This window comes from Lycium barbarum, chromosome 12, assembly GCF_019175385.1.
Source record: "Lycium barbarum isolate Lr01 chromosome 12, ASM1917538v2, whole genome shotgun sequence".
Taxonomy (NCBI): Eukaryota; Viridiplantae; Streptophyta; class Magnoliopsida; order Solanales; family Solanaceae; genus Lycium; species Lycium barbarum.
In genome coordinates this window covers 72,473,794-72,499,250 of record NC_083348.1, presented here as the reverse complement: position 1 = coordinate 72,499,250, position 25,457 = coordinate 72,473,794, and the positions used below count along the sequence as shown (strand labels likewise).

The 25,457-nt window shown below is 36.4% G+C and overlaps 3 protein-coding genes across 4 annotated transcripts; all 3 read left to right on the top strand.

The window, feature by feature from the left end:
- Positions 1–214: 214 nt before the first annotated feature.
- On the top strand, positions 215–7,870 carry LOC132621557 (rab escort protein 1). 2 transcript variants are annotated; one of them, XM_060335876.1, is made up of 9 exons: positions 215–939; positions 2,305–2,427; positions 3,326–3,425; positions 4,389–4,427; positions 4,542–4,788; positions 4,862–4,937; positions 5,539–5,737; positions 7,161–7,247; positions 7,458–7,870. In XM_060335876.1, the coding sequence occupies exons 1-9, from the start codon at positions 254–256 to the stop codon at positions 7,542–7,544; spliced, it is 1,644 nt and encodes a 547-aa protein (XP_060191859.1). In that variant the 5' UTR covers positions 215–253; the 3' UTR covers positions 7,545–7,870. The 2 variants fall into 2 exon arrangements, with proteins under 2 accessions (XP_060191859.1, XP_060191860.1); XM_060335877.1 differs by having other exon boundaries at positions 801–964.
- A 1,748-nt stretch (positions 7,871–9,618) lies between these two features.
- LOC132623285 (protein RKD5-like) lies at positions 9,619–20,065 on the top strand. The gene is made up of 5 exons (XM_060338020.1): positions 9,619–9,965; positions 11,193–11,448; positions 12,589–12,791; positions 17,013–17,242; positions 17,484–20,065. Exons 1-4 carry the CDS (start codon positions 9,902–9,904, stop codon positions 17,171–17,173), a joined length of 684 nt encoding a protein of 227 aa, XP_060194003.1. The 5' UTR covers positions 9,619–9,901; the 3' UTR covers positions 17,174–17,242; positions 17,484–20,065.
- Positions 20,066–21,736: 1,671 nt separating this feature from the next.
- LOC132624414 (rab escort protein 1-like) lies at positions 21,737–23,089 on the top strand. Its single transcript, XM_060339197.1, has 4 exons — positions 21,737–21,977; positions 22,578–22,639; positions 22,720–22,805; positions 23,017–23,089. Exons 1-4 carry the CDS (start codon positions 21,737–21,739, stop codon positions 23,087–23,089), a joined length of 462 nt encoding a protein of 153 aa, XP_060195180.1.
- Positions 23,090–25,457: the final 2,368 nt, after the last annotated feature.

The following is a 25,457-nucleotide window of genomic DNA, read 5'->3' as shown; positions in this document are numbered from 1 at the left end:
GTGTTTCTTAGAAAAAGGAAAAACTAGTGCTTACTTAAAATTAAACAAAGATAAAATCCAATGGATTGTGGTGAAATGAATAAGATTAATTTTCGGGAATTTAAATCATTTTATTTACTTGAGTTGAGTTCCATTTTTCTGGTTTTCCTCAAATACCCCCTAATTCAGAGAAAATGAGGAACAAGTCCACCTATAAAATAGCCTTACATCTAAAAATTCACAATTGCTAGATTTGCTGCTTCGCAACATTCCAATGGATGAAACTACGTCGTATCCTCCTATTGAACCATCCAATTTCGACCTTATAGTTATCGGCACCGGCTTACCGGAATCCATCCTCGCCGCCGCCGCCTCCGCCGCCGGAAAATCAGTCCTCCACTTAGACCCTAACCCTAATTACGGGTCCCACTACGCATCACTTACACTTAACGAATTCACTTCATACATCCAATCTCAATCATCGCAATCCCCAATTGCTGCAATTTCACGACCCGAAATTGATTCGGGTTATACCCGGGTCGGCATTTCGACCCGGCCGGTTTACTCGTCTGTTGAGATTAACTCTTACGGGTCGGAGCCATTGGAGCAATCTAGAAAGTTTAATATTGATTTGAGTGGGCCTAGGGTTTTGTTATGTGCTGATGGTATGATTGATTTGATTTTGAAGTCTGAAGTGAATCAGTATATGGAGTTTAAGGGTATTGATGGGAGTTTTATGGGTGATGGTGAGGGTAATTTGGAGAATGTACCTGATTCGCGCAGCGCGATATTTAAGGACAGGAAATTGAGTTTTACTGAGAAGAATCAGTTGATGAGATTCTTTAAGATGGTACAAGGGCATCTTGGTGGTGGGGAGAGTGAGAGGATATCGGAGCAGGATTTAGAGAGTTCGTTTGTGGATTTTTTAAGCAAAATGGGGCTCTCGAAAAAGCTAAAATCGTACAGATCGAATCTTCGCCTTTCTGTTAGTCACAGTTTCCTGTTTTATTGCTATTCCTTTTTTTTCGCTTTCGTTATCGTTTGCTTATGTTGATTGAATAAACAGTAGGAACATTAAAAGCATAAGTTGATTGTGTGATTCCTGTTGATGTCTCAGCCTAATAAAGTAGGAAGCTTTTCATTTTAATCAAAAGCATGCCAAACGGAGAGTATTTGCTTATCTAGTGCTACTTCTTTAAACAATTTGAACTGGGAGGATAATTTGTTTGTTCTGTTCTTTTTGTCTTTCCACATATGGAGAAGAAAATGGTTCATTGATATGTAAATGACATTGCTTATTGAACTTTATCTCCTTTCGCTTTTCAATGGACTTGAGACCGTTAATATCCAGTTTGATTTCCCAGTCTGATGAAGTTCTTGGTAATGTTATATTAGGCCAAAGTAGTTTACTGCTTTATATATGTTACTTGTATGATTTCCATAGGCATCAATGTGGTGGTCTGTATAAAATATTGATGCCCTCTATTGCAAAGGAGTTCTGATAAATTACTACATCTTTCCCATGGTCTATGTATCTTTTTTTATTTTTATCAAGTGAATGTATTTCATTCATAAACATGGCCAAAATGGTCGTATACAAGGGGTATACCAAAAGGTAAAGAATCTATTATTCTCTACAAACTCCACCAAATCATCTATACACAAGGAACTTTATGTGAGCACCAAAAGAAAATAAGGGAGCGGAGACTACTTCTCAACGGAGAGAAATTCGACTCATCCCTTCAAACACTCTCTTATTTCTCTCTCTCCAAACACCCATATTAGCGCAAGTGGAACCATGTTTCAAGCGCTATGTCTTCTCCTTCTTCTCCCACTCTTCCAGTTGAACATCAACTCTTCTACAGTTTTTGGTCATTGCCCATGAAGTGCCAAACCACCTAAACATATCTCACCATAGCCTCATGGTAATCCCACAATGTAGGAGTAGATGATTCATGTCCTCGTCCGCCTCCTTACACATGTAAACTGACGCAGACAACCTTTCACTTTCTAAGATTTTCCGCAGTCAAAATCACTGGACAGCCAAGCGAAAAAGCACACCTTCCTCACAGACAAAACATAGAATCCTTAGCATTTGTAAAAGTTCTACGAATCATTGTTTTCTACAGATGCGGATGATTTATGAATTTTAACTGCTTACGGTTGTGTATCCATAATTGAAATGGTTTATGAATATAAGCTGTTTACGACTGTGTATCCAGAATTTGGGATGTCATTTGGAGTTATTTTTTTTAAAATATTTTTACTGCATGTTAGATTCTAGCTATTATTCGCCTGACTTAGTAGTGAACTTTTCTATTTTAGGATTATTCTATATGCAATAGCAATGGCAGATTATGATCAAGAGATTGGGGATTTGTCCAAAAGTGTTCTCAAGACAAAAGATGGTATCGATCGGTTGGCCCTTTATCACTCATCCGTTGGCAGGTTACTTAGCCCTTCCTTTGTACGTAAAACTAGCATGTAGAAATCATGAAAGTACCTCTTCCTTTTTTTTTTTTAAACATAGAACAGTAGTGTACTAATCATTTTCAAAAAAAAAAAAAAAACAGCGGTGTACTAATCCTGAAGTACCTGGTCCATTTGTACATAAATGGTCGTGTACTAATCATTTTTTTTTTGATAAGGTAAATGATTTTATTGACAAATGGGAAATCCCTGTATACAAGCTTTATACCAAAAGGAAATGGTCGTGTACTAATCATGAAAGCACTTCATCCATTTTCTTGCTGTTTATTTTCCCCTTTGTCATACAACTGAGTTTCATGCTCCTAGTTATGGAAATACTGGATATTATTAGGCTAATCTATTTTTATTGCCCATTTGCATCTATAATATATGAAAACAATAAGTTCAATAGGAGGCATGCTTAGGTTATGCTTGCATGCGTGGGTGAAACAGATCTAACCTTTATACTCACACATTTGTGTTTTCATGTCTGTTAACTGTTCCCCGAGCATTTATGCTAAGTCAAACCTTGATCTTGTACTGGTAAGATTGTTAACTGAGAGATTCAAAAACCTAGAGAGCTCTATGTATAGTTGGGTTGGTCAATGTTACCAATTTAAAAAAAAAAAAAAAAAAGAAAAGAAAAGAAAATATTAGTTGGGTTGGTCGTTTTCACAAGGCAAATCCTAGAGACTATTTAATCATCTGTTGAAGCTGTTAGAAAAAAGAGAAGGCGATTTGATCTTCAGACTAATTAATCATAATAATGGATCTACTGAGGTGGAAAGTTATCTTTATATGCCTTGACATCTTATGGTCTTATGCTTCCTTTTCATAAACATAGTTTTATAGTTTACCTGTTGTTCACAAACTTTAGGTTTCCTAATGCACCCGGTGCTATGATTTACCCCATTTATGGTCAAGGGGAACTTCCACAGGCCTTTTGTCGTCGTGCTGCAGTCAAAGGATGCATTTATGTAAGTCTTTTAACATGTGTTTTCCTTGAGAACTCCATCTATTATCACTTGGTTTTGCATTTTGGTTCCACTGGGATTCTTTTCCTCCCCCCCCCCCCCCCCCCCCCACCCAATGATGTCAATAGTAGAGAGTATAAAATGTCCAATTATGTTTCTGGCCTTTTTTGTATTTTGGTTGTATTTATTTTCTCATCGCTTTGCCATCCTCCTTAAGATAGAGAAAAGTTCACGTTTTGTGAAAATTCAATCATAAGTTCCTCTGTGAAAGTGAAAAAGGTGCATTACATAGGACCGAAGAGCGTCCCTATGGGTCTTAAATCTGCTGTTGGATGATGTATCAGCTCTCCCAGCATGTAACTTAGGGTGCTTAGCTCTAGAGCCAGGAAGTCTATTAAACAATTTTGGAGCTAGTTGTTGGCCTTGATTTTTTGTTCCTCACACTGAGCTATACATTTGTGATTAGTTGCAATTTAGCCCTACTGCTTCAAAGTTAGAAATGTTAATGAACTTAGTAGTACTGAAAGACAAGCATTCGGGGATTATTCACACTGTTGTTTACCTCCTGAAGGATTACTGTTTAGCAAACTTAATTGATCTTTAATTCTGAGGACTGCTGAATGAGCTTAATTTTAATTTTTTGGTAAGTGAATGAGCTCAGCCTTTACGTTTCATTTCACATCAAATAAAAGATTCATCTTGTTTGGGTTTCTCTTCTGTTACCTTTTCTTCTATAATTGAAAAGTATTCTTTCTCTTGATATCTTCATTCATTGTTTATATTAAACGTTGTATTTGGAAATTTGCAAATGAAGTTCTTATTGCGCTAAACATCAAGGTTATTTATAATGCCTGTTCCTCGATGATCGTTAATTGATTTTTAGTTCTCTGGAATTCTTCGAATTGTCGTGTTATTAGTAGTCTTCCTTGAGGCTAATTGTCTATCTTTACTTCAACTTGTTTCCAGGTTCTTCGGATGCCTGTTAATTGTCTCCTTATGGACAAGGTTCGAAGTGATGCTTTTCTTGTTCCTATTAAGGCTTTTTTAACAGCTCTCTTTTGGTGCAACTAAACCTTTGTAAAGTTCTTGAGTTGACATGTCATTTTGATGATTTCACAGGCTAGTGGGAGTTACAAGGGTGTTTGCTTGGCTTCTGAACAAGAATTGTTCAGCCATAAGCTGATAGTAGCTCCATCTTTTGTGGTTGAATCACCACCGCCTCATTCTTCTCCTGATGCTCTGCAAAATGTATGTGGTGATTTTGGCTCGCGAAATATAACTGAGAAGCTGGTTAGGAGTATATGCATCTCAAAGCACTCTTTGAAATTGGATGTAGCCAATTGTCTGGCATTTTTTCCTCCTCGATGTAAGATAGATGCCCAAACCACTTCTTATTTTAAAATTTGAAATTTTTTTACCTTGTCATTTTTTTTCTCCAGCTCTCTTCCCTGAGCAGGTCACAGCAGTCCGTGCGCTTCAGTTGAGTAGCAATGTAGCTGTTTGTCCCTCTGGAATGTGAGTTCAGCCGCCTAATATCTATTTCACTACCATCATTCCATTGCTGTATGGTCTGCTGACACATCCCTGTTAACATATCACTAATTAGAATTCATTATCTGTTTTAGGATGTTCTCCTTAGTCCGCCTTCACTTTTAGAATGTTATTGCTCACGTTAACTACCTATTGTCTTCATAAGTCAAAGATTTCTTTAATAGACACCAAGTTCTTGTCAAGAAGTATGTGCAAGTTGTGTACATGACTCAGTCATCCACTGTCGTCTATCAAGTTTGTTCAGCTACCTATAACAAATATTCACCGTCAAGCTTTTGAAACCATGTTGACTACTCTAAGAATGTGGTTTCAGTATTGTGAATGGGCAGGGCAGCCTGGTGCACAAAGCATCCCGCGTTCAGGCAGGGTCCGGGAAGGCCCACACCCCCTCCGGTAGTCAGCTTATGCTAATGCAAGCATTAGTGTCTGCTACCACGGCTGTGAATATCTCTAAATATAGTAGTAATTAGTACTATTAAGTTGAATAGAATTGGAGTTACAAATTTTTGATTAATTCCTTAAGTATCTTACTCAATCTCAATTGGTTCTTTGCTTTCTCTTTCAGGTATTTGACTTATCTTTCAGCTATATGTGATGACGATGTTCAGGGGAAGAAGCTACTAAATGCAGCCATCAATGTGCTATTTCACATTCCTGTTTCTGGAAGTTCTGGAAATAATGATTCTGCTGAGGACCAAAGTGAAACTAGGGATGCAAAACCTGCCTTACTTTGGAGTGTCTTGTATACTCAAGAGCTTGCTAAGGTATCTGCAATATCTTGTTTTGTTTTTGGTTTGTTCTACATAGCTGCTCTTCCATTTTGTTTCTATAAGAATTATCCCCAGTTACTTGCTTCATTTCGCCAAGGAAATGTGCTATTGGTTTTGATATTGCTTTTTGTTTGTAAAAACGCTGAAACAGCTATCACGAACATTTCCCTTTTTGGGCCTTTGTTTCTGGTCAATTTTGTTTCCGTCAGGGCTATGAATTATCTTGTTTATTTTGGCCTGGAATCTTTTGCACATCTAGATATAAATTTTCAACTTATCAAATAGAATGTCTAACATGCACATTAGTGTCACTGAGCAGGGTGCATTAGTTGGTTGCCAGATAGGAATTATTTACTCTTGAAGTTAATCAATACTGTGGTTTGTGTGAAATTGGAAGTCAGACTTGAGCAGTTGGATTACGTATCGCCCAATTCAGTCATTAATTTATCTAGAGGGAGGCTGTGGTATTAATAGCCGGGGGTTAGATTCCATTGGTTTAGGTGTGAGAGTTACGCTTATCAAAAAGTGTGAGAATTACCCTTTTGATCCCCATTTATAAATAGGGTTAGGGGTAGCTTTTGCATCATTTCTCTTCCTCCTTCCTTCGTCCTTCTTCCTCTCCATCTCCTCCAATACAGAGCCTTTCCAGTTACGTCTTGCTACCTCCTGCGACTCCTCTTTCCTGCAGATTGCTTTAGCCTGCGCCGGTTGTCCACTCCCAAGAGGGAAAAGCCATGTAGCTGACATATACCCTTTCCTGCCTCTGGTCTCCTCCTCTTGTTCCTTCCTTCAGCAGATCGCTTAGTCTCTTTCCTTTCATTGGTATTTCTTTCTCCTTCCCTTGCAATTTAATGTATTCTACCCCTTTCTTTTCATTTCATTTTTCCCTTCATTATTCTTCTCCCATTCTGCAAAAATCATCTTACCTTTTTTCTATGTCCTGTTCTTCTCTTTCTATTTTCTTCCCAAAATTATTATATTTTTTAAACCAGTTTGCGATTCTTCTTCTTTTGTATGTAATACTTCATTGTTTAAAATTATGGATAATTAGTGTTAGATTGATGGACGCTATGAATTTGTGATGGAAAATTAAATATTGTAGTGTAGTTAATTAATCTAGTTTCATATAGATAATAGAAAAACTTGTTTTGCGTGAAGACTATTTTTGGACTAGTAGTTTAATCCAAGAGTGTAAAACGCAAGATTGGGTTACTGTCAAGGTATCACTGATATGATTAAGCCAACTGTAGCAAACGGCAAAAGAAGCATATCAGGTTGTGATTACCTTACAATCCCCAAATAATCATTGATCCATGAACTAATAATCTCTGTTTATCCGACATGTTGCCAAATGATCCCTGAGTTTGTGATATGTGCCTGGCGAGTTGTCCTGATTTTCCCAATTTGTGTCTATCAGTTGCAGGATGTACTAGATAACATCATTTGTACCCCTACGCCAGATGGGAGTCCATATTACCATGATCTTCTGGGTGCTACAGAAAAGGTAACATGCATTCCGCTTTTCTTAAATGGACCTCTCTTATGTTGGTCCCTATCTTCTTCTCCCCCTGATCCCGCCCTCTTTTTCCTTCTTTTTATCTGGTGTCCTCTTTACGATGGCCCTTTCACATGCATTTCCCAAGGGCTAATAGTGATTGAGGAGAAGGGTAGATACTCAACATTATCCAATTTGGTGCTGCGCTATTTTTTGCAGATATTTCAAGAGCTGTATTCTGGTGAAGAATTCTTTCCCAAGTCAACCTCACCGGAGGAGGGTGCTGGCCAAGAGCTCGAGGACTAGACACCAGTATTGACGTTGCTGGATATGTTTCCGTTTTAGCTGACAGAGGGGCGGCTAAATAATACATTTTGCATTGACAGTGTCAACAAGAATATCGTTGAAGTGGTTTCTGTCCCTATATGCCAATATTGAAGTGTTTATACGAAATACTTTGTTGTTGTAAGAGTAGCATCTTTAGCCTTGTTACTTTGGCTAAAGATTTTGTTTATTGTTGCTATTAGTTTTTGCGGTTGTTGATTTGAGACTTCACGAAACTTGAGCTTTTACTAGGCAACTATTTCCTATCTTCAAATTTGAAGTGATATCAACTAATAGTAGTTCTCTTATAGTGGTAGTAGCAGTAGTGAAACTGAAGAGTATCTCTAGTTAGGCATGTTAAATATATTTAGTAGGTCAACAGTTTTAACTAGATTTTTAAGAATATATCTATAATCACATCTTGTACGATAATGTAGGCTGGCTTTCCTTTTTGTATTTGGCGTGCTTCCCCTCCGTGTTCAAGATATGTCACTTTCTTAATTTCAGTAGATGTTTAGAGAAAATTAGTATAGATTTATTTATCACTTAAATAATATTGAAAGATTTAAATTTTTTATGGGACTTAACAGCAAGTAAAAAGATTTGAAGCTTGTATGTAAACTTGAAGAGACATTTATCCTTTCTCTAGAAAAAAACTCGAGTGATTTAGGTGAAAAATTACATTATATGCATACTTCCATCTTGGCAATCACCTGACTGACTAGGGGAGTAGATAAAAAGAAGAGATAGACAAGGAAGAACCCCAAACGTCTATGTGGTACTTCCATTTTGACAGAAAAAAAGGCCAATGGATGAATATCCCAAATAAAGAAAGTAGTAATACTTGCATGCAAATACAAATAAAAGAAAGTGGCATACGTTACTACTACTAGTCAGTAGTAGTATCATCAGTGAGTCGCCACGTCGCAAACATGCAACAAAATGCTCGTCATTTTTCACTTTTTGGCTGGCACGTTTTGTTTTTTTCAGTCTTTATAACAATTTTACTGTTCGCTTCTCTCCCTCTCAAAATATTTATAAAAAATAAGATAAAATTTAGCAGTTTTTTCTCATTCTACCTTTTATATTAATTACACATCATTAATTGAGTTGGCATTAAATATTTATTAAGGAGATATAACACAATGAAACATTTTTAGAAGGTAAAATAATTAAACTATTATTTTTAAATGCTTTCTTAAGGGACGTTTCAATGAAAAATACTATAATTATTTTGACACAAAGGAAGTAGTAATTTGTCAATTTATTTGTCAACTTTGATGAAACGCGTGATGTTTTGCATGAGCATTAATGGTGCCTCTCGCCAAAAAAGTTTCAGTGCTTTGGAACTAAACTAACAATTCATTCTTGAAAAATGACATAAAATCATTATAAACATGGCTTCTTTTTTGGGTCCTAATAAACATTGCTTTTTTTTTTTCTTTCTAATAACACAAGCATAAAAGTGTATATTTGAGTAAATTTTGCTTAACACCTCTAATCTTTTTGGTTTAAAAGAAGATTATGAGATAACAATATCTTCACTTTTTGAATTGAGGCATGACCTCCCTGAATCTTAAATTACTTCCTTCGTTCTTTTTTACTTGACCCAAGTTAATTTGATACTCTCTTTAAGAAATTACTTATTAGAGATTAATTTTATTAAATTAATTTTATTAATTATGCTTTGAAAATCTTAGTTTGACTACAAATGCTTTATGTAGTTAATTAATGATAAGGAAACTATTAAAAATAATAATAAATCTTTTTTAACTTACTAAATTGAGCAAGTAGAAATAAAATTTATTTTTAATATAAGCAACAAGAAAATGGAAATAACTAAAAGTAAATTGACTAATTCTATATTTTTAAAATACAAAAAATCAGATACTCTGACATGTTTTTAAGCCCTTTACTTTATTTTTCCCAAAATATGGCGTTTGGTTAGAAAATCTTTAAAAGTGTTTCATCCGATTTTTTTTTTTAATTTGTAAAAAAACTGAAGAAATTTTGAAAACAACCCAAAAAGTGAAAATACTTTCATTCTTGTTAACTTTTTTCTCGGAAACAAAAGTTTCAAAATTTTGACAACTATTATCTGCTTTGGATTACGAAAATCAAGCCTCAAAAGGAAAATAAAGAAAGAAAATAGATATCCAGCTATGAATGTGTTTAGTCAACACTAAAACTACAGTGATACGAAGAAACAGAAGAAACCGAACAAATGGAAAACAACAATAAATATAGGCATTACAGACTGAGGCTCATGCAAACCTCATTACTCATTCTCTCTTCTCTCTCGAACCATTCTCATTTCACTTTCTGTTTTCTCTCTTTCCATGGCTTCTTCACAGAACCGTACACTCACAGCTCTCGTCATTTTTCAAAACTTCTTGTATCCAGGTATATATCTTAATCTCTCTCTCTTTTTTCCCATGATTTTTCTGTTATCATGCCAAAATCTTGATATGGCTTGGTTTCTCGTATCCATATATATATATATATCTTAATCTGTCTCTGTTTAACTGTTTTCCCATGATTTTTGTGTTATCAAGCCAAAATCTTGATACGGGTCGGTGTAAAAATTAAGTCTTGATGAATCGTGTTTTTGTTTTCGTTAAAAAGAACTGATTTTTTCATGTAAAGTGCTCTGTTTTCACATGATTTTGGTGTTGTCAAGCCAAAATCTTGATACGGGTCCGTGTAAAATCAAGTCTTGATGAATCGTGTTTTTGTTTTAAGAACTGATTTTTTCATGTAAAGTGCTCTGTTTTCACATGATTTTTGTGTTATCAAGACAAAATCTTGATACGGGTCAGTGTAAAAATCAAGTCTTGATGAATCGTGTTTTTGTTTTCGCTAAAAAGAACTGATTTTTTCATGTAAAGTGCTCTATTTTCACATGATTTTTGTGTTATCAAGCCAAAGTCTTGATACGGGTCGGTGTAGAAATCAAGTCTTGATGAATCATGTTTTTGTTTTCAGTAAAAAGAACTGATTTTTTCATTTAAAGAGCTCTGTTTTTTTTTTTTTTTGGTGGGTGGGGGTGGGGTGGGGGGTGGGGGGGGGGATGTTAAAAGTAATAAGGTCTTGAATTCATGTTTTATTCTCACTAAAATGCAATTGTTTTTTTTTTTTTTTTTTATGGATAAAATGCTCTGTTTTCTTGGGGAATGTTAACAGTAATCAAGTCTCGAATTCATGTTTTTGTTTTCATTAAAATTCACTTGATTTTTTTTATTTTTTTTTAAATAAAATGCTCTGTTTGTTTGGGAATGTTTACAGTAATCAAGTCTTGAATTCATGTTTTTGTTTTCATGAAAATTCACTGATTGTTTTTTTTTTCTTCAAAAAATAAAATGCTTTGTTTGTTTGGGAAATGTTTGCAGTAATAAAGTCTTGAATTCATGTTTGTTTTTTTCCATTAAAATTCAATGATTTTTTTTAAGTGCTCTCTTTTTTTTTTTTTTTTTTTTTTTTTTTTTTTTTTTTTTGTTGTTGTGTGGGGGTTGGGGGGGAATGTTAATAGTAATCAAGTCTTGAATTCATGTTTTTGTTTCCATTTAAATGCACTGATTTTTTTTTTAAAGCTAAGGTGCTTTGTTTTTTTTTGTGTGGGAATGTTAACAGTCATGTATAGGTCGGTACATGTATACCGATCAGCGGAAGGAAAAGAAGAAATGGAAGAAAGGGAGTATTTGCTTCGTGAAACGAATAACTTTGAGGAAGTTAGGTTTGATCGAGTTATCACATTGTACAAATTTGATGTGTCTGCGCAGTTTGTAGGGAACCTAAATGGTGTATGGAAATGCATGTTTGTGTATGACTCCAATCGCGACCAATCAACCAGTGTCGATGCTAGTCCTGAGTGGCTTTCGATTGCTGAGTACGTTTTCCTCCTTTTTTGAGTATAAATCTTCTTGCTTTATTATCATCATCTTTGGTACACTAGGAAATTTTTCATTTTACTGTCTCCTTTCGAATCTCATTTTATGTGATGCTGTTTGACTAGATTAAATACAGAGTTTGATATACTAATTTGATGAATTATACATTATATTAATGATTGGTAAGGAAATGTTAATGTACTGGTTGAAAAACGGGAAAATATTGTGAGTCAGATGACACATAAATGCTTTTACTTGTTTCCTGTTTGGTCCAAACGTAAAGTTGGACTATGCAACATCGAGACATATACTTTACCCAAGTTAATTGTGGTGAGTTACTTCTCTTTATTAACTCTCTAATTAAAAGAAGAATAAGTTACTACTCTTTTATAACTCTATTAAGAGAAGAAGAATCATACAACTCTTAATATGATGGGAGTTGTAAGTGACATAACACTATTATAAAAGGGAGTGCGGAGGTCACTCCATACGGAGGTTACTCCATACACCACATTTGAGCTAAGCTTCCTTTAGATTAGAGTTTAGTTGCTGTGGAGAAGTTACAAGACTACAGAAGTGATTTTGTAAGAAATCGTTAAAACATAGTAAATTGCATAACTAGATTGGGGTTGTAGAGTCAAGCTCCTATACTAACTAGATGTAAAAGCGTGGCTTTATATAATGAAGTCATTCACGTTAATGAGCAGTGAAGAAAGTATTAAGAGAAGCTCACTTTACAGATAACCTCATTTGTAAATCTTCTTCAGTATCAGATGTCAGGAAAAAAAAAAAAAGTTCTAAAATCCATTTAGGCTCCTAATACTCTTGTCTTGAAGTTTCAGACTAATCATAATTGCAGATTCCTCCAACTGGAGCTGTGATTATAATTCAGTGGGACTAAAATTCTGTAGTTAATCTTTATATGTTATGGGCCATTGTTACTGTTCGCTGCTGTTTCTTATGTCATCTCAGTAACTGGGGATCAATTACTTGTCGTTGATTGATGTAACTGTCATCGTTTCAGCATTGAAAACTGTGTTTCCTGTCACTACCTGCAATTTTCGTTACTTGGTAATGTGCGCCTTTGACTCATTCTCTATGTGCTTACTTAATTCTTTTACTTTAAATGTTGTATCCAGAAATCCTAAGATAGAGTTTATACCAGCATTAGCCAATGCTCTGCGTGCTATATCTGAGTTAGCACTAAATGTCGAAGAGGAAAGTGGAGGTAACGATATTAAAAGCCATCAGCCAGAAAAGCAAAGCCTTGTGCCTGTACTGGACCTTAACTCTCTGCCTTGTTCAGACTCGGAGATTGAAGAAAATGACCAAAATGTGTCAGGTTAAATTCCAATTTTTGTTTATATACAGGAATGCATTTCAATTTCTGTATCAAACAGTTGGATATTGAACATGGAGTATCATAAAAATATTATTAGTATAAGATGACAACTAAGTCGAATTCTTTGATCATCGTTTTTGCTGGATTCTTATGCATTCACTAACAACTAGATGAGATCATATGAAGTTCCTACTGATTAATTTACAGTAAATCAGAGTGGTAGTGTAGTGGAACTTGTTTCCTTATGCATAGGATGTTTCGAACTATATTATTTATGACCTCAGAAGGAGCTATAAAAATATGTATTGCTTATCACAGTAGAGGATAGTGGGAATAGATTGCCCTATTTTGAGATGGATTTATACAAATGACGTACATCTCCCGTCCCAATTTATGTGTCGCTCTTTCTTGTTTTGTAACAATTTAACTTTAAACTTCACATTTTACCTTTACTTCCCATTTTACATAAAAAGAATGACACCTTTGTATATTTAGTAATAATTTAACTTTAAACGGCCCATTATACCTTTACTGAAATGATTTATAGCCACACAAATATCTATGACTTGTTTTAGACCACAAATTTCAAAAGTTCTTCTTTCATTCTTGAACTCCTTTGCCCAATCAAACACCTTCACATAAATTGGGATGGTGGGAGTAGCATTCTAGGCCTTTTATTTCTAACTCCTAATTCTGCTTGGAAACATATCAATCGGCACAAGTCCCGATATCTCACGAATTTAGCTAGACATTTCATTTTTAAAGTCTTCTGTAGTGAATCATACATTTTCAATTCCTTTAACAGTATTTCTCAAGCATTCACTAGGGTTCCAAACAATATGGCAATATGGCTTCATGCTCTGTATGTTCCGAATCACTTAAGGCTTTCTATCTTACAAGTGCAGCATGGTTTTGGCCTTAGCTTAATGCAATCTTCACTATTAGCATGTACGTGCCAAGCTATATAAAGGGCTAAATTAAATTAATGTAACATAACAATCTCCGTTCAGGTTTATATTTCCCTTCAAAAATCAAGTGATTGATTTGAAAGTAACAAGCTAAAACAAATCTTCAACAAAATTCAAATGTTGCACAGGATGATGGAACTTTCACGCAAGGTACTCCTTACCAGTAAAGGATGTAGTTTACCATAGTAGTTTTCATTAAGTAGTAGATTGGAGGAACTTTAACGTGATGGTCACTAATGTGGTAACTCTGCAAAATGCACCTAACAAGATATTTTCCAGAGAAATGCTACAAGTACCTTTTAGGTTACCTCTAACGGATCACACTTAATATTAGGTTACTTGTATATTCACTACATATTTACCTTACATGTATATGTCCATTGTAACTCTGTTGTTTATACTTGTATATTTCGTTTTCCAAAAGGAGAATATCTCTATAAATATTTCAGATCTTATTGGTTTAGGAACCTTTGATGACAATGGCTGTATGCCTAACCATGATAAAATTCTCTATTTAATATTTCAAAATCGTTCAACGTTAGAGGCCCTTGCTTTTATAGCCAGCTTTTGGCATTAGATATTAGAATATCCTAGCTAAGGAGAGTTTTTGCGGGGATAGGTCCACGTATTAGTTGCAATGATGTATAGTGTCATAATGTTTGTTGGAAATCCAAATATACTAACTAGGTGGCGAAAGCAATGTCATCAACATCTTGCGATATGATCATATACATATTTCACATTTGATGGAAAGGACTCGAGCCCCGCCGGAAAGTTCATGTATCATGGTGGATGGAAGATTTACATAATTTGCCTTTGTACCGTGTCTTCTTGTCTTGTGTCTGGCTGTACTATTGTCAACATATCATCTTAGTCGATTCTTGTCAAGATAGAATTTTGCTATAATATACTACTTAAAGCTATAGATGTCAAGAGAATTCTTTGGATTTAGGCTTTACTTCGGTCAATGAAATTTCTGTAAAGAAATGAACCTTGAGCCTAACTCAACCGCAAAATCTAGCTTATGAGGGGAGGAATGCCGAAGTGCATATAAGGAGTCCATGGACCCATCCCACAATCAATGTTGGACTCAACACCCATCGCAAGCCCAGGACTAGATATCCAGAGCATGCACGATATAATATGGTGGCCCAACATCGAATTAAACAAGAATTGGGATCGGCCTGGCTCTGACACCATGTAAAGAAATGGGCCTTGGGCTTAACAGGGGAGGATTGCCCAAGACCATATAAGAAGTCCATGTATCCATCCCACAAACGATGCGGGACTTAACACTTTCAAACATGGATTTCGTCAGGACGTGATGCGCGATTCTCAATTGTTGCATAGCTCTTCTACCGAGCATTTATTCCTTTCCTTTTAAAGTCGTAACTCCAGCACTAATTGCAAATAAATACTCCCTCTGGATCAAAAAGAGTGTCCACTTAGCCTTTATTTTGGTTAAAAAAGAGTGTCCACTTAACAAATCAAGAAAGAATTAACCTTAATTTTCCATATTTATCCTTATTAAGTGTTAAGTGACCAAATCCCAATACCTATTTAGGTAGGGGTATTTTAATCAAATTATCTATTTTTGTCTAGGAGTCAGTATTTCTTAAGGGTTGTGCAAAAAGTGGACACTCTTTTTGATCTGGAGGGAGTATAAGTTTATGTTATATTTGTTGTGCTCTTGTGAATTTCCTTTTCTTTTTGGAGTTTCAATTATATTTCCAGGATTGTAGTTTTATGCCAATTAATTGATTCATAGACTTTAGTATGCATGGATTTCATTCTTTTTCTTGTCTGTGGTTTGCAAATCTGAGCGCAATTTCATCAATTTATCTGCTTATAATTTAGGAGTCTTTAGTGATCTGCTTTTTTCTCTGTTTCAAGAAGAAGGTGCCTCCCCTCATCTATGACATTATTTCTAGGAAACTGGCACCTTGTTTTTTCTTTTCCCAGCTTAACTTATTGATAAATGATGATTTGGAAGATAATAGTTGGACACATTAAGTGCTTTTCTAGGAGTGGAATGTGAGAACTTTATCCCTAAAATATCATCTTTAGTTCCATAATGAAAAAACGACAGTGTATCAAGAGTAAAAATCTATTCATATCTTTATAGATGTAATTACAAATATGATTTGATATGTAGCTTATTTTGTTAAAAATATTAAGTGTCCAAGTAGATGCTGATAAAGGAAGTAAAATAGAGGGCAATAACAGTACATGATGTTGTCGGGAACAAGTTTCCTTTTTTAGTACCTGGAGGAGCAGCTTCTTCTATTGGCATGTTGAGTTATTGAGGTCTCCCATTTCAGTCTAATGAAATTGATTTGGGCTTAGTTTATTCTTACTTGCAAAAGGATGTGAAATTATACTAGGTCTTGTCGAAACCATGTTATTTAATTTATGATTTTTTTTTTTTTTTTGTTGCATATTTGAATGATTTGTTTGGGGTTTTGTGGAATTGGCCTAATTTGTGGTGTTAGTTACCGAGAAGGGCCAAAATGGAGATGTGCGGACTATTTGGGATCTATAAGCGAAGGTGGTGCGCAGAATTGAAGGTCCATCGCGTCACACTGGTGTTTCAGTGCTATGCAGCAAAACCAGCACGCCACGAGGTGCCCAGCATGACGCATTGGGCCTTCTCTTCTGGGCACCTTCCTTTATTACTCATCCGCTCCAAATAGCTTTCAGATTCCTTCTTTTGTCTCCAAATTGTCCCTTAGCTCTACTTTGGACCTTTTTGGTACCTAACACAAAGCTATATATAAATGCATATGGGATAGAGAATTACTAACACAGAGTCAGAAGAAGAGAATATTATCTTGATTGGATGTTAGTGGAAGACTGCTCTCTGATTTAGAACTGAGCTAAACACAACAGTGCAATAAAAAACTTGTTGATTCTGTTTACCATATTTTAGGACGTGGACTGAAATATCTGCCTTAAATGTCATCCTGTATGGACTTATTTTCTTGGCTTACACATCTGTCTCAGTATCTTATGCTGCAGGGTGAATTGAGGACACAACTTAATTGCTTTATAGAAAAGAAATCGTTCTAATGTATGTTTGTGCTTGATATGCTAATTTTTAATCTGTTGAAGGAATAATTAATGTCCGATGTGGATTAGTTTGCTGGAATTTCAGCTGATATCACAACCTTTAAATACTTTAACATGTATGAATGCACAAGTTTTTTCTGTGATAAAAGCTTAGACACTTGCTAAAAGAATTATGTTTATGTAGAGAACAAGAACCGGAAGGTGGCAAAAACCGACGACATAGCAAGACTCTCTTTAGAAGAACTTGCCAAGTACTTTGACCTTCCAATTGTTGAGGTTTCAAGAAGTTTGAAGGTTGGAGTTACAGTACTCAAAAAGAAATACAGGGAGTTCGGTATCCCTTGATGGCCACGTTGGAAGATCAAATCTCTAGACAGTCTCATACTTGATCTCCAGGTCTCCTCTTCAGCTGGGGTATATTTGCTCCTACTGCGTTAAAAAACACATTTCTTTTTTGTTTCATGATTTTTAGTGTATAGCCAAACGTAGGAAATTGGTCAATATTACTAGATGGCTTGACGAAACATTCAATATCTCTCTCTTATTCAGTGCTAGAAGAAACTACTTTGATATTATTCTGATATTGGTTCACAAGTTGGATAACTTAAGAATGTTTCTTATATTGGTTTTACTGCCTGGATGTATGTTTTTGTAGAAAGAGATGAAACAACAACCGGAGAAGACGAGTTATCAGCCATGGCAGTGGAAGAGAGAAAAATAATGATAGAATGTGAAAGAGAAAGCATACAAAAGAAGCCCTTCATGGACTTACAGGAAGAAACAAAAAAGCTTAGGCAAGTTGTTTTCAAGAGAAGATATAAAGCCAGAGTTCTTGACAACTGATGTCGAAAGTTATCGCTGTTATAAAATATCAGACATCAGCTAGTTAAAAGGAGCACCTGAGGAAATGTAATATTGTTAAAAAGGAGGAAAACGTACTCAGCAATCGAAAGCCACTCAGGACTAGCATCGACACTGGTTGATTGGTCACAATTGGAGTCATACACAAACATGCATTTCCATACACCATTTAGGTTCCCCACAAACTGCGCAGACACATCAAATTTGTACAATGTGATAACTCGATCAAACCTAACTTCCTCAAGGTTACTCGTTTCATGAAGCAAATACTCCCTTTCTTCCATTTCTTCTTTTCCTTCCGCTGATCGATATACATGTACCGACCTATACATCACTGGATACAAAAAGTTCTGGAAAATGACAAGAGCTGTGAGGTTACGGTTCTGTGAAGAAGTCATGGAAGAAAGAACAGAAACAGAAAGTGAAATGAGAATGCTTTGATGGAGAACAGAAAGCGTATTGAGGAAGCTGCAGAAAGGCGAAAGAAGAGAGGCGCTTTGCATGATTCGTAAGATAATAATTGGAGCAGCATCAAGTGCTCTTCTAGGTGTGCAATGTGAGAACATGGGGCTCTCTCTAAAGCCAATATCGTACAGATCGAATCTCCTTTCTCTCTCTGTTAGTCACAGTTTCATGTTTTCTGCAATTCCATTTTGTTTTCCTAATCCTTTCCTTATGTTGTATGCTTGTTCCATTCCATAAACCGTAGGAACCTGTAGCATTAGTTGATTGTGTGACTTCTGTATGATTATGATGTCTCAGCCTAATAAAGTAGGAAGTCTTATAAAAAATATAGTAGGAAATAGGAACCTTTTCATTAGATTGGAAGCATGCCAAAAGCAGAGGATTTACTTCTCTATTAAGACATACATCTTTGAACAACTTGAACTGGGAGCATAATTGTTTGTTCTGTTCTTTTGGCTTTCCACATATGGACGATTATTGTTTGTTCTGTTCTTAGGCCAAAGTAGTTTAGTGTTTTTCATATGTTACTTCTGATTTCCATGGTATCAATGTAGTTACTGTATGACTCCTGCTATTGCAAAGGAGTTCTGACACATTATTACATCTTTTATTTTTTGTGTTGATTAGTACATCTGTCCCATGGTCTATACATGGATCTTATAATTGTGGTGTAAGTGATCCCAAAAAATAAAATAAAATTGTGGTGTAAGTTAAAAGCTTATTAGAGTTCTCTCACATACAAATCCATAGATTATCTTATAATTTGTGTTCCTTTAATATTGTAATGGTCTATGAATCATTGCTTTCAACAAATGTGAATGGTTTATGAATTTTAACTGTCTACGGTTGTGTATCCAGAAATGGAATGGCTTATGAATATTAACTGTTTACAGTTGTATGCCCAGAATTTGGTACGTCACTCGGAGTAAATTTTTATTTTTATTTTTACTATACATTAGATTCTACTCCCTTTTTCACAATTTGTGTGACACTGTTTCCTTTTTTAGTCAGTCCAAAAATAATGACACATTTCTATATTTAGTAACAATTTAACTTTAAAATTTCAATTTTACCCTTAATAAGATGATTGATAGCAACACAAATATCTATGGCTTCTTTTAGACCACCAGTTTCTAAAGTCTTGCTTTATTTCTTAGGACATGGTTATAAGAAAAAAAACAGAGGTTGATACTTGCTATTTCTAAAAAGTCTTGCTTTATTTCTTATACTCCGTTTCCTGTCAAACACCTTCACATAAATTGGGACGAAGCGAGTAGCTATTATTCATCTGACTTAGTAATGAATTTTTTTTATTTTAAAAAAGGATTATTCTATATGCAATAGCAATGGCAGATTATGATCAAGAGAATGGAGATGCTTACAGTACTGTTCTTAAGAAAAAAGATGGTATTGATCGATTGGCCCTTTATCACTCATCCGTTGGCAGGTTACTCTCGCCCTTCCTTTGTACTTAAAACAGTCATGGAGAAATCATGAAAGTACCTCTTCTATTTTTTATTTTATTTTAAAAATACAGAAAACAATATTATACTAATCCTGAATGTAACTCGTCCATTTGTACATAAAATGGTTGTGTACTAATATAAAAGTACCTCCTCCATATACTTGCTGTTTAGCTTCCCCTTTGTCCACAACTGAATTTCATTCTCCTAATTACCGAAATTTTGAAAATAATATTATTAGGATAATCTATTTTTATAGTCCATTTGCATCTCTGGTATATGGAAATAATAAGTTCAATAGAAGCATGCTTAGGTTATACTTGCATGTGTGGATGAAACAGGTCTAACCTTGGAAGACTCATCATTTGTGTTTTCATGTCTGTCAACTTTTTCCCCGAGCATTTATGCTAAGTCAAAACCTTGATTTTGTAGTGGTCCGATGGTTAAGATTTTGTAGTGGTGCGATGGTTAACTGAGAGATTCAAAAGTCAACCTGGAGATCTCTATGTATAGTTGGGTTCGTCTTTTTGACAAGGCAAATCCTCGGGACTAGTTAATCATTTTTTGGAACTGTCAGAAAAAGAGAATGAGATGGAAAGTTAATCATAGTAACTGATCCACTGAGATGGAAAGTTATCTTTATATGACTTGACATCTTATGATCTTAAGCTTCCTACTCATAAACCAAATTCTTATAGTTTTCCCGTTGTTCACAAACTTTAGGTTTCCTAATGCACCTGGCGCTCTGATTTACCCCATCTATGGTCAAGGGGAACTTCCACAGGCCTTTTGTCGCCGTGCTGCAGTCAAAGGATGCATTTATGTAAGTCATTTAACATGTTTTTTCCTTGGATAATTCCAGCATATTATCACTTAGTTTTGCATTTTGGTTCCACTGAGATTCTTTTCCCTTTTCCCCTCGTGTTGTTAATTGCAATTCAGGGTAGAGTGTGTAGAATATTCCAGATACACATTATGTTTGTGGTACTTTTTTGTTTTGGTTGTATAATCTTCTCACCACCCTGCCATCCTCCTAAAAATAGAGAAAAGTTCATGTTTTGTTAAAATCCATCATAAGGAAGTGAAAGAGGCACATAACATAGGACTGAAGAGCGCTACTAGAGGTCTTAATTTTGCAGTTGGATGACGTATCAGCTCCCTCAGCATGTAACATAGGGAGCTTAGCTCTAGCTGCGAAGTCTATTGAACAGTTTTGCAGCTAGTTGTTGGCCTTGATTTTTTATTCCTCAGAATGCTAGCTATACATTTGTGATGAGTTGCAAGTTAGCCTTACTTGCTTGACAGTTAGAAATGTTGATGAGCTTACTTGTAGTATTTGAAGAAACTCTTTTCAAGCAGTGGGGGAGAATTCACGCTGTTGTGTGCCTCCTGAAGTATTACTGTTTACTGTTTAGTCAAACTTAATTTTTCTTTAATTTTGAGGACTGCCGAATGGGTTTAACTTTAATTTTCCCATAAGTGAATGAGCTCAGCTTTTTACGTGTCACTTGATTAGGTTTCTCTTCTGTTACCTTTTCTTCTGTAATAAAAAAAAAATAATCTCTTTGTCTAGATTTCGTCATTCATTATTTACGTTGTATTCAGAAATTAGAAAAATGAAGTTCTTATTGTTCTAAACATCTGATTCACTGTTTATCATGTCCATTCTTCAGTACTCGTTAATTGATGTTTAATTTTCTGGATTTCCTTGAATTGTTGTTATCATTAGTAGTCTTCCCTGAGGCTAATATTCTATCTTTACTTCAACTTGTTAGTCTTCCCTGAGGCTAATATTCTATCTTTACTTCAACTTGTTACCAGGTTCTTCGGATGTCTGTTAATTCTCTCCTTATGGACAAGGTTCAAAGAGATGCTCTTCTTGTTCCTATAAGACTTTAACCGTGCTCATTTGATGTAACTAGGCTTTTGTAAAGTTCATGAGTTTACATGCCGTTTGATGATTTCCCAAGCTAGAGGGAGTAACAAGGGTGTTTGCTTGGCTTCTGAACAAGAATTGTTCAGCCCCAAAGAGATGCTCTTCTTGTTCCTATAAGACTTTAACCGTGCTCATTTGATGTAACTAGGCTTTTGTAAAGTTCATGAGTTTACATGCCGTTTGATGATTTCCCAAGCTAGCGGGAGTTACAAGGGTGTTTGCTTGGCTTCTGAACAAGAATTGTTCAGCCACAAGCTGATTTTAGTTCCATCTTTTGTGATTCAATCACCATCACCTCATTCTTCCCCTGATGCTGGAAATTTTGGCTCGGGAAATACAACTGAGAAGCTGGTGAGTATATGCATCTCAAAGCAATCTTTGAAATTGGATATAGCCAATTGTCTAGAATCTTTTCCTCCTAGATGTAAGATAGATGCCTAACCCGCTTTTAGTTTTTTAAGTGATTTAAATATTTGATTTTTTTACCTTATCCCCCAGCTCTATTCCCTGAGCAGGTCACAGCAATCCACGTGCTTCAGTTGAGTAGCAACGTAGCTGTTTTCCCCTCTGGAATGTGAGTTCACCCCCTAATGTCTATTTTACTCATCACTGGTCTAATGCTGTACGGTCTTCTGACACGTCACTGTTAACATATCACTCTTCAGAATTCATTAACCACTTCTCTTCATAAGTCAAAAAAAATTACATTAATAGACACCAAGTTGGTACGTGCAAGTTGTATATATGACTCAACCTAAGTCATCCACAGTCATCTGTCAAGTTTGTTCAGCTACCTATAACAATATATTCCCTGTCAAGCTCTCGAAACAATGTTGACAACTCTAAGAGGTGGTTTCAGTAGTTTGATTGTAATATCTCTAAATCTAGTAGTAATTGGTACTATTAAGTTGAACGGAATTGGAATTACAAACTTCCAGTTAATTCCTTGAGTACTTCTTACCCTGTCTCAAATGGTTATTTGCTTTCTCTTTCAGGTTTTGACTTATCTTGCTATTACGTGCAGCCATCAATGTGCTGTTTCGCGTTCCTGTTTCTGGAAGTTCTGGAAATAATAGTTCTGCAGAGGTCCAAAGTAAACCTGCGGATGCAAAAGCTGATATATGCCTGGCGAGTTGTCCTGATTTTTCCAATATTTTGTCCATCAGTATCAGGATGTACTAGATAACATCATTTGTACCCCCATGCCAGATGGGAGTCCATATTACCATGATCTTCTGGGTGCTACAGAAAGGTAACATGCATTCAGCTTTTTTTAAATGGACCTCTTTTATGTTGGTCCCTATCTTCTTTTCCCCTTGATCCCGCCCCCTTTTTTCTTCTTTCTTCTTGTGCTCTCTTTGCCATGGCCCGTTCACATGCATTTCCCAAGGGCTTATATTGATGTAGGAGAAGGGTAGATAAGACATTATCTGATGTGGTGTTCTTGTGCTATTTTTGTGCAGATATTTCAAGAGCTGTATTCTGGTGAAGAATTCTTTCCCAAGTCAACCTCATCGGAGGAGGGTGCTGACCTAGAGCTCGAGGACTAGACACCAATGCTGATACTGCTGGATGTGTATTCATTTTAGTTGACAGAGGGGTGGCGGAATATTACAGTTTGCATTGACAATGATGACGAGAATATAGTTGAAGTGGTTTCCGTGCCTACATGCCAATGTAGTGTTCTATTCGAAATACTTTGTTGTTGTAAGAGTAATATCAGTAGTTTTCGAGTTTCTTCGGCCTACAACGAACAGGATTGAATGTAGAGGTTTGGCAATTATTTTCTTTTGCAATTTTTGATTTGAGACTTCCCAAGACGAGAGTTTTTTTTAGGAAAATCTCTAATTACATCTTGTACAATAATGTAGGCTGGCTTTCGTATTTGTATCTCGCGTGCTTCCCCCCCCCCCCCCCCCCCTATCCAAAATATGTTTGTTAATTTCAGCTTATGTTAAAGCTAAAATTAGATATATACTATCAATTACTCATTTTAAAAATAATATTCAAAGATCTAAATATTATAAAATAATACAAATTGAGAGTGAAATAAGAGAATTAGGAATGTGAGGACCCACAGCTGGGCGCTAACCATACTGTGACCCTGGGCCAGCTGGGCAATAACCATACTGAACCCCATGAACATGCATACATACATACATACATGACGTGACATACTGAGGTATTGTATGAGCAAGAATCACAGACAGTTCGCACACGCTGCAGCGCTTCGAACTCGTGACCTCTCCCCTTTTGTTCTCCCGAAGGAGACGACTCTTACCAATTGAGCTGCAGCTCAATTGGTAAGAGGCGCTCCATCGGGGGGCAAAAGGCTTGAGGTCACGGGTTCGAAGTGCTGCAGCGTGTGCGAATTGTCTGTGATTTCCTGCCACAATTACTCAGTAGTCCATGCGCAGTATGGTTAGCGTCCAGTTGTGGTATGTCAGCATGTCATGTACGCATGTATGTATGAGAGGGAAACCCGTTGTATGTATGGGTAACACCTTCGGATCCTCGACAAAAAGTCGCCTTATTTGTGAGGACCCACAGCTGGGCGCTAACCATACTGTGAACCCCTGGGTACAGCTGGGCGCTAACCATACTGACCCCATGAACATGCGTACATACATACATACATGACATGACATACTGAGATATTGTATGAGCAAGAATCACAGACAGTTCGCACACGCTGCAGCGCTTCGAACCCGTGACCTCTCCCCTTTTGTTCTCCCGAAGGAGACGACTCTTACCAGTTGAGCTGCAGCTCAATTGGTGAGAGTCGTCTCCTTTGGGAGAACAAAAGGGGGGAGGTCACGGGTTCCCTTTTTTGTGAGGACCCACAGCTGGGCGCTAACCATACTGTGAACCCCTGGGTACAGCTGGGCGCTAACCATACTGACCCCATGAACATGGGTACATACATACATACATGACATGACATACTGAGATATTGTATGAGCAAGAATCACAGACAGTTCGCACACGCTGCAGCGCTTCGAACCCGTGACCTCTCCCCTTTTGTTCTCCCGAAGGAGACGACTCTTACCAGTTGAGCTGCAGGCGACTTTTTGTCGAGGATCCGAAGGTGTTACCCATACATACAACGGGTTGCCCTCTCATACATACATGCGTACATGACATGCTGACATACCACAGCTGGACGCTAACCATACTGCGCATGGACTACTGAGTAATTGTGGCAGGAAATCACAGACAATTCGCACACGCTGCAGCGCTTCGAACCCGTGACCTTAAGCCTTTTGTCCCCCTGATGGAGCGCCTCTTACCAATTGAGCTGCAGCTCAATTGGTAAGAGTCGTCTCCTTCGGGAGAACAAAAGGGGAGAGGTCACGGGTTCGAAGCGCTGCAGCGTGTGCGAACTGTCTGTGATTCTTGCTCATACAATACCTCAGTATGTCATGTCATGTATGTATGTATGTACGCATGTTCATGGGGTTCAGTATGGTTAGCGCCCAGCTGTGGGTCCTCACAAGGAAGGAAGCTTGAGGAGAGATTTTATTGCCATAATTTTGATGTCTTACTTGGCAGATAAAACCTTCCTATTTATAGGAAGAGAAGTTCTTGGTCACCAAGTAACTAGTTAGATTCTAACTAGATTAGTTCAATAGTAACTATAGTTATTACTAACTTACATTGGTCTCCACCAAACCTTATTCTCCAAGTATAAATAAATACATATTTTGCAATACATGGACATTCACTTATAATATTATTTACGACACTCCCCCTTGAATGTGTATTAATAGATAGTCTATCTCGTTAAAACCTTACTAGGAAAAACCTATGGGAAAAATTCCTAGTGATGGAAAAAGAGTATACATATCTAATAATACGCCTTTCTAACTGCGTCATTAAAAACCTTGTCAGGAAAACCCAATGG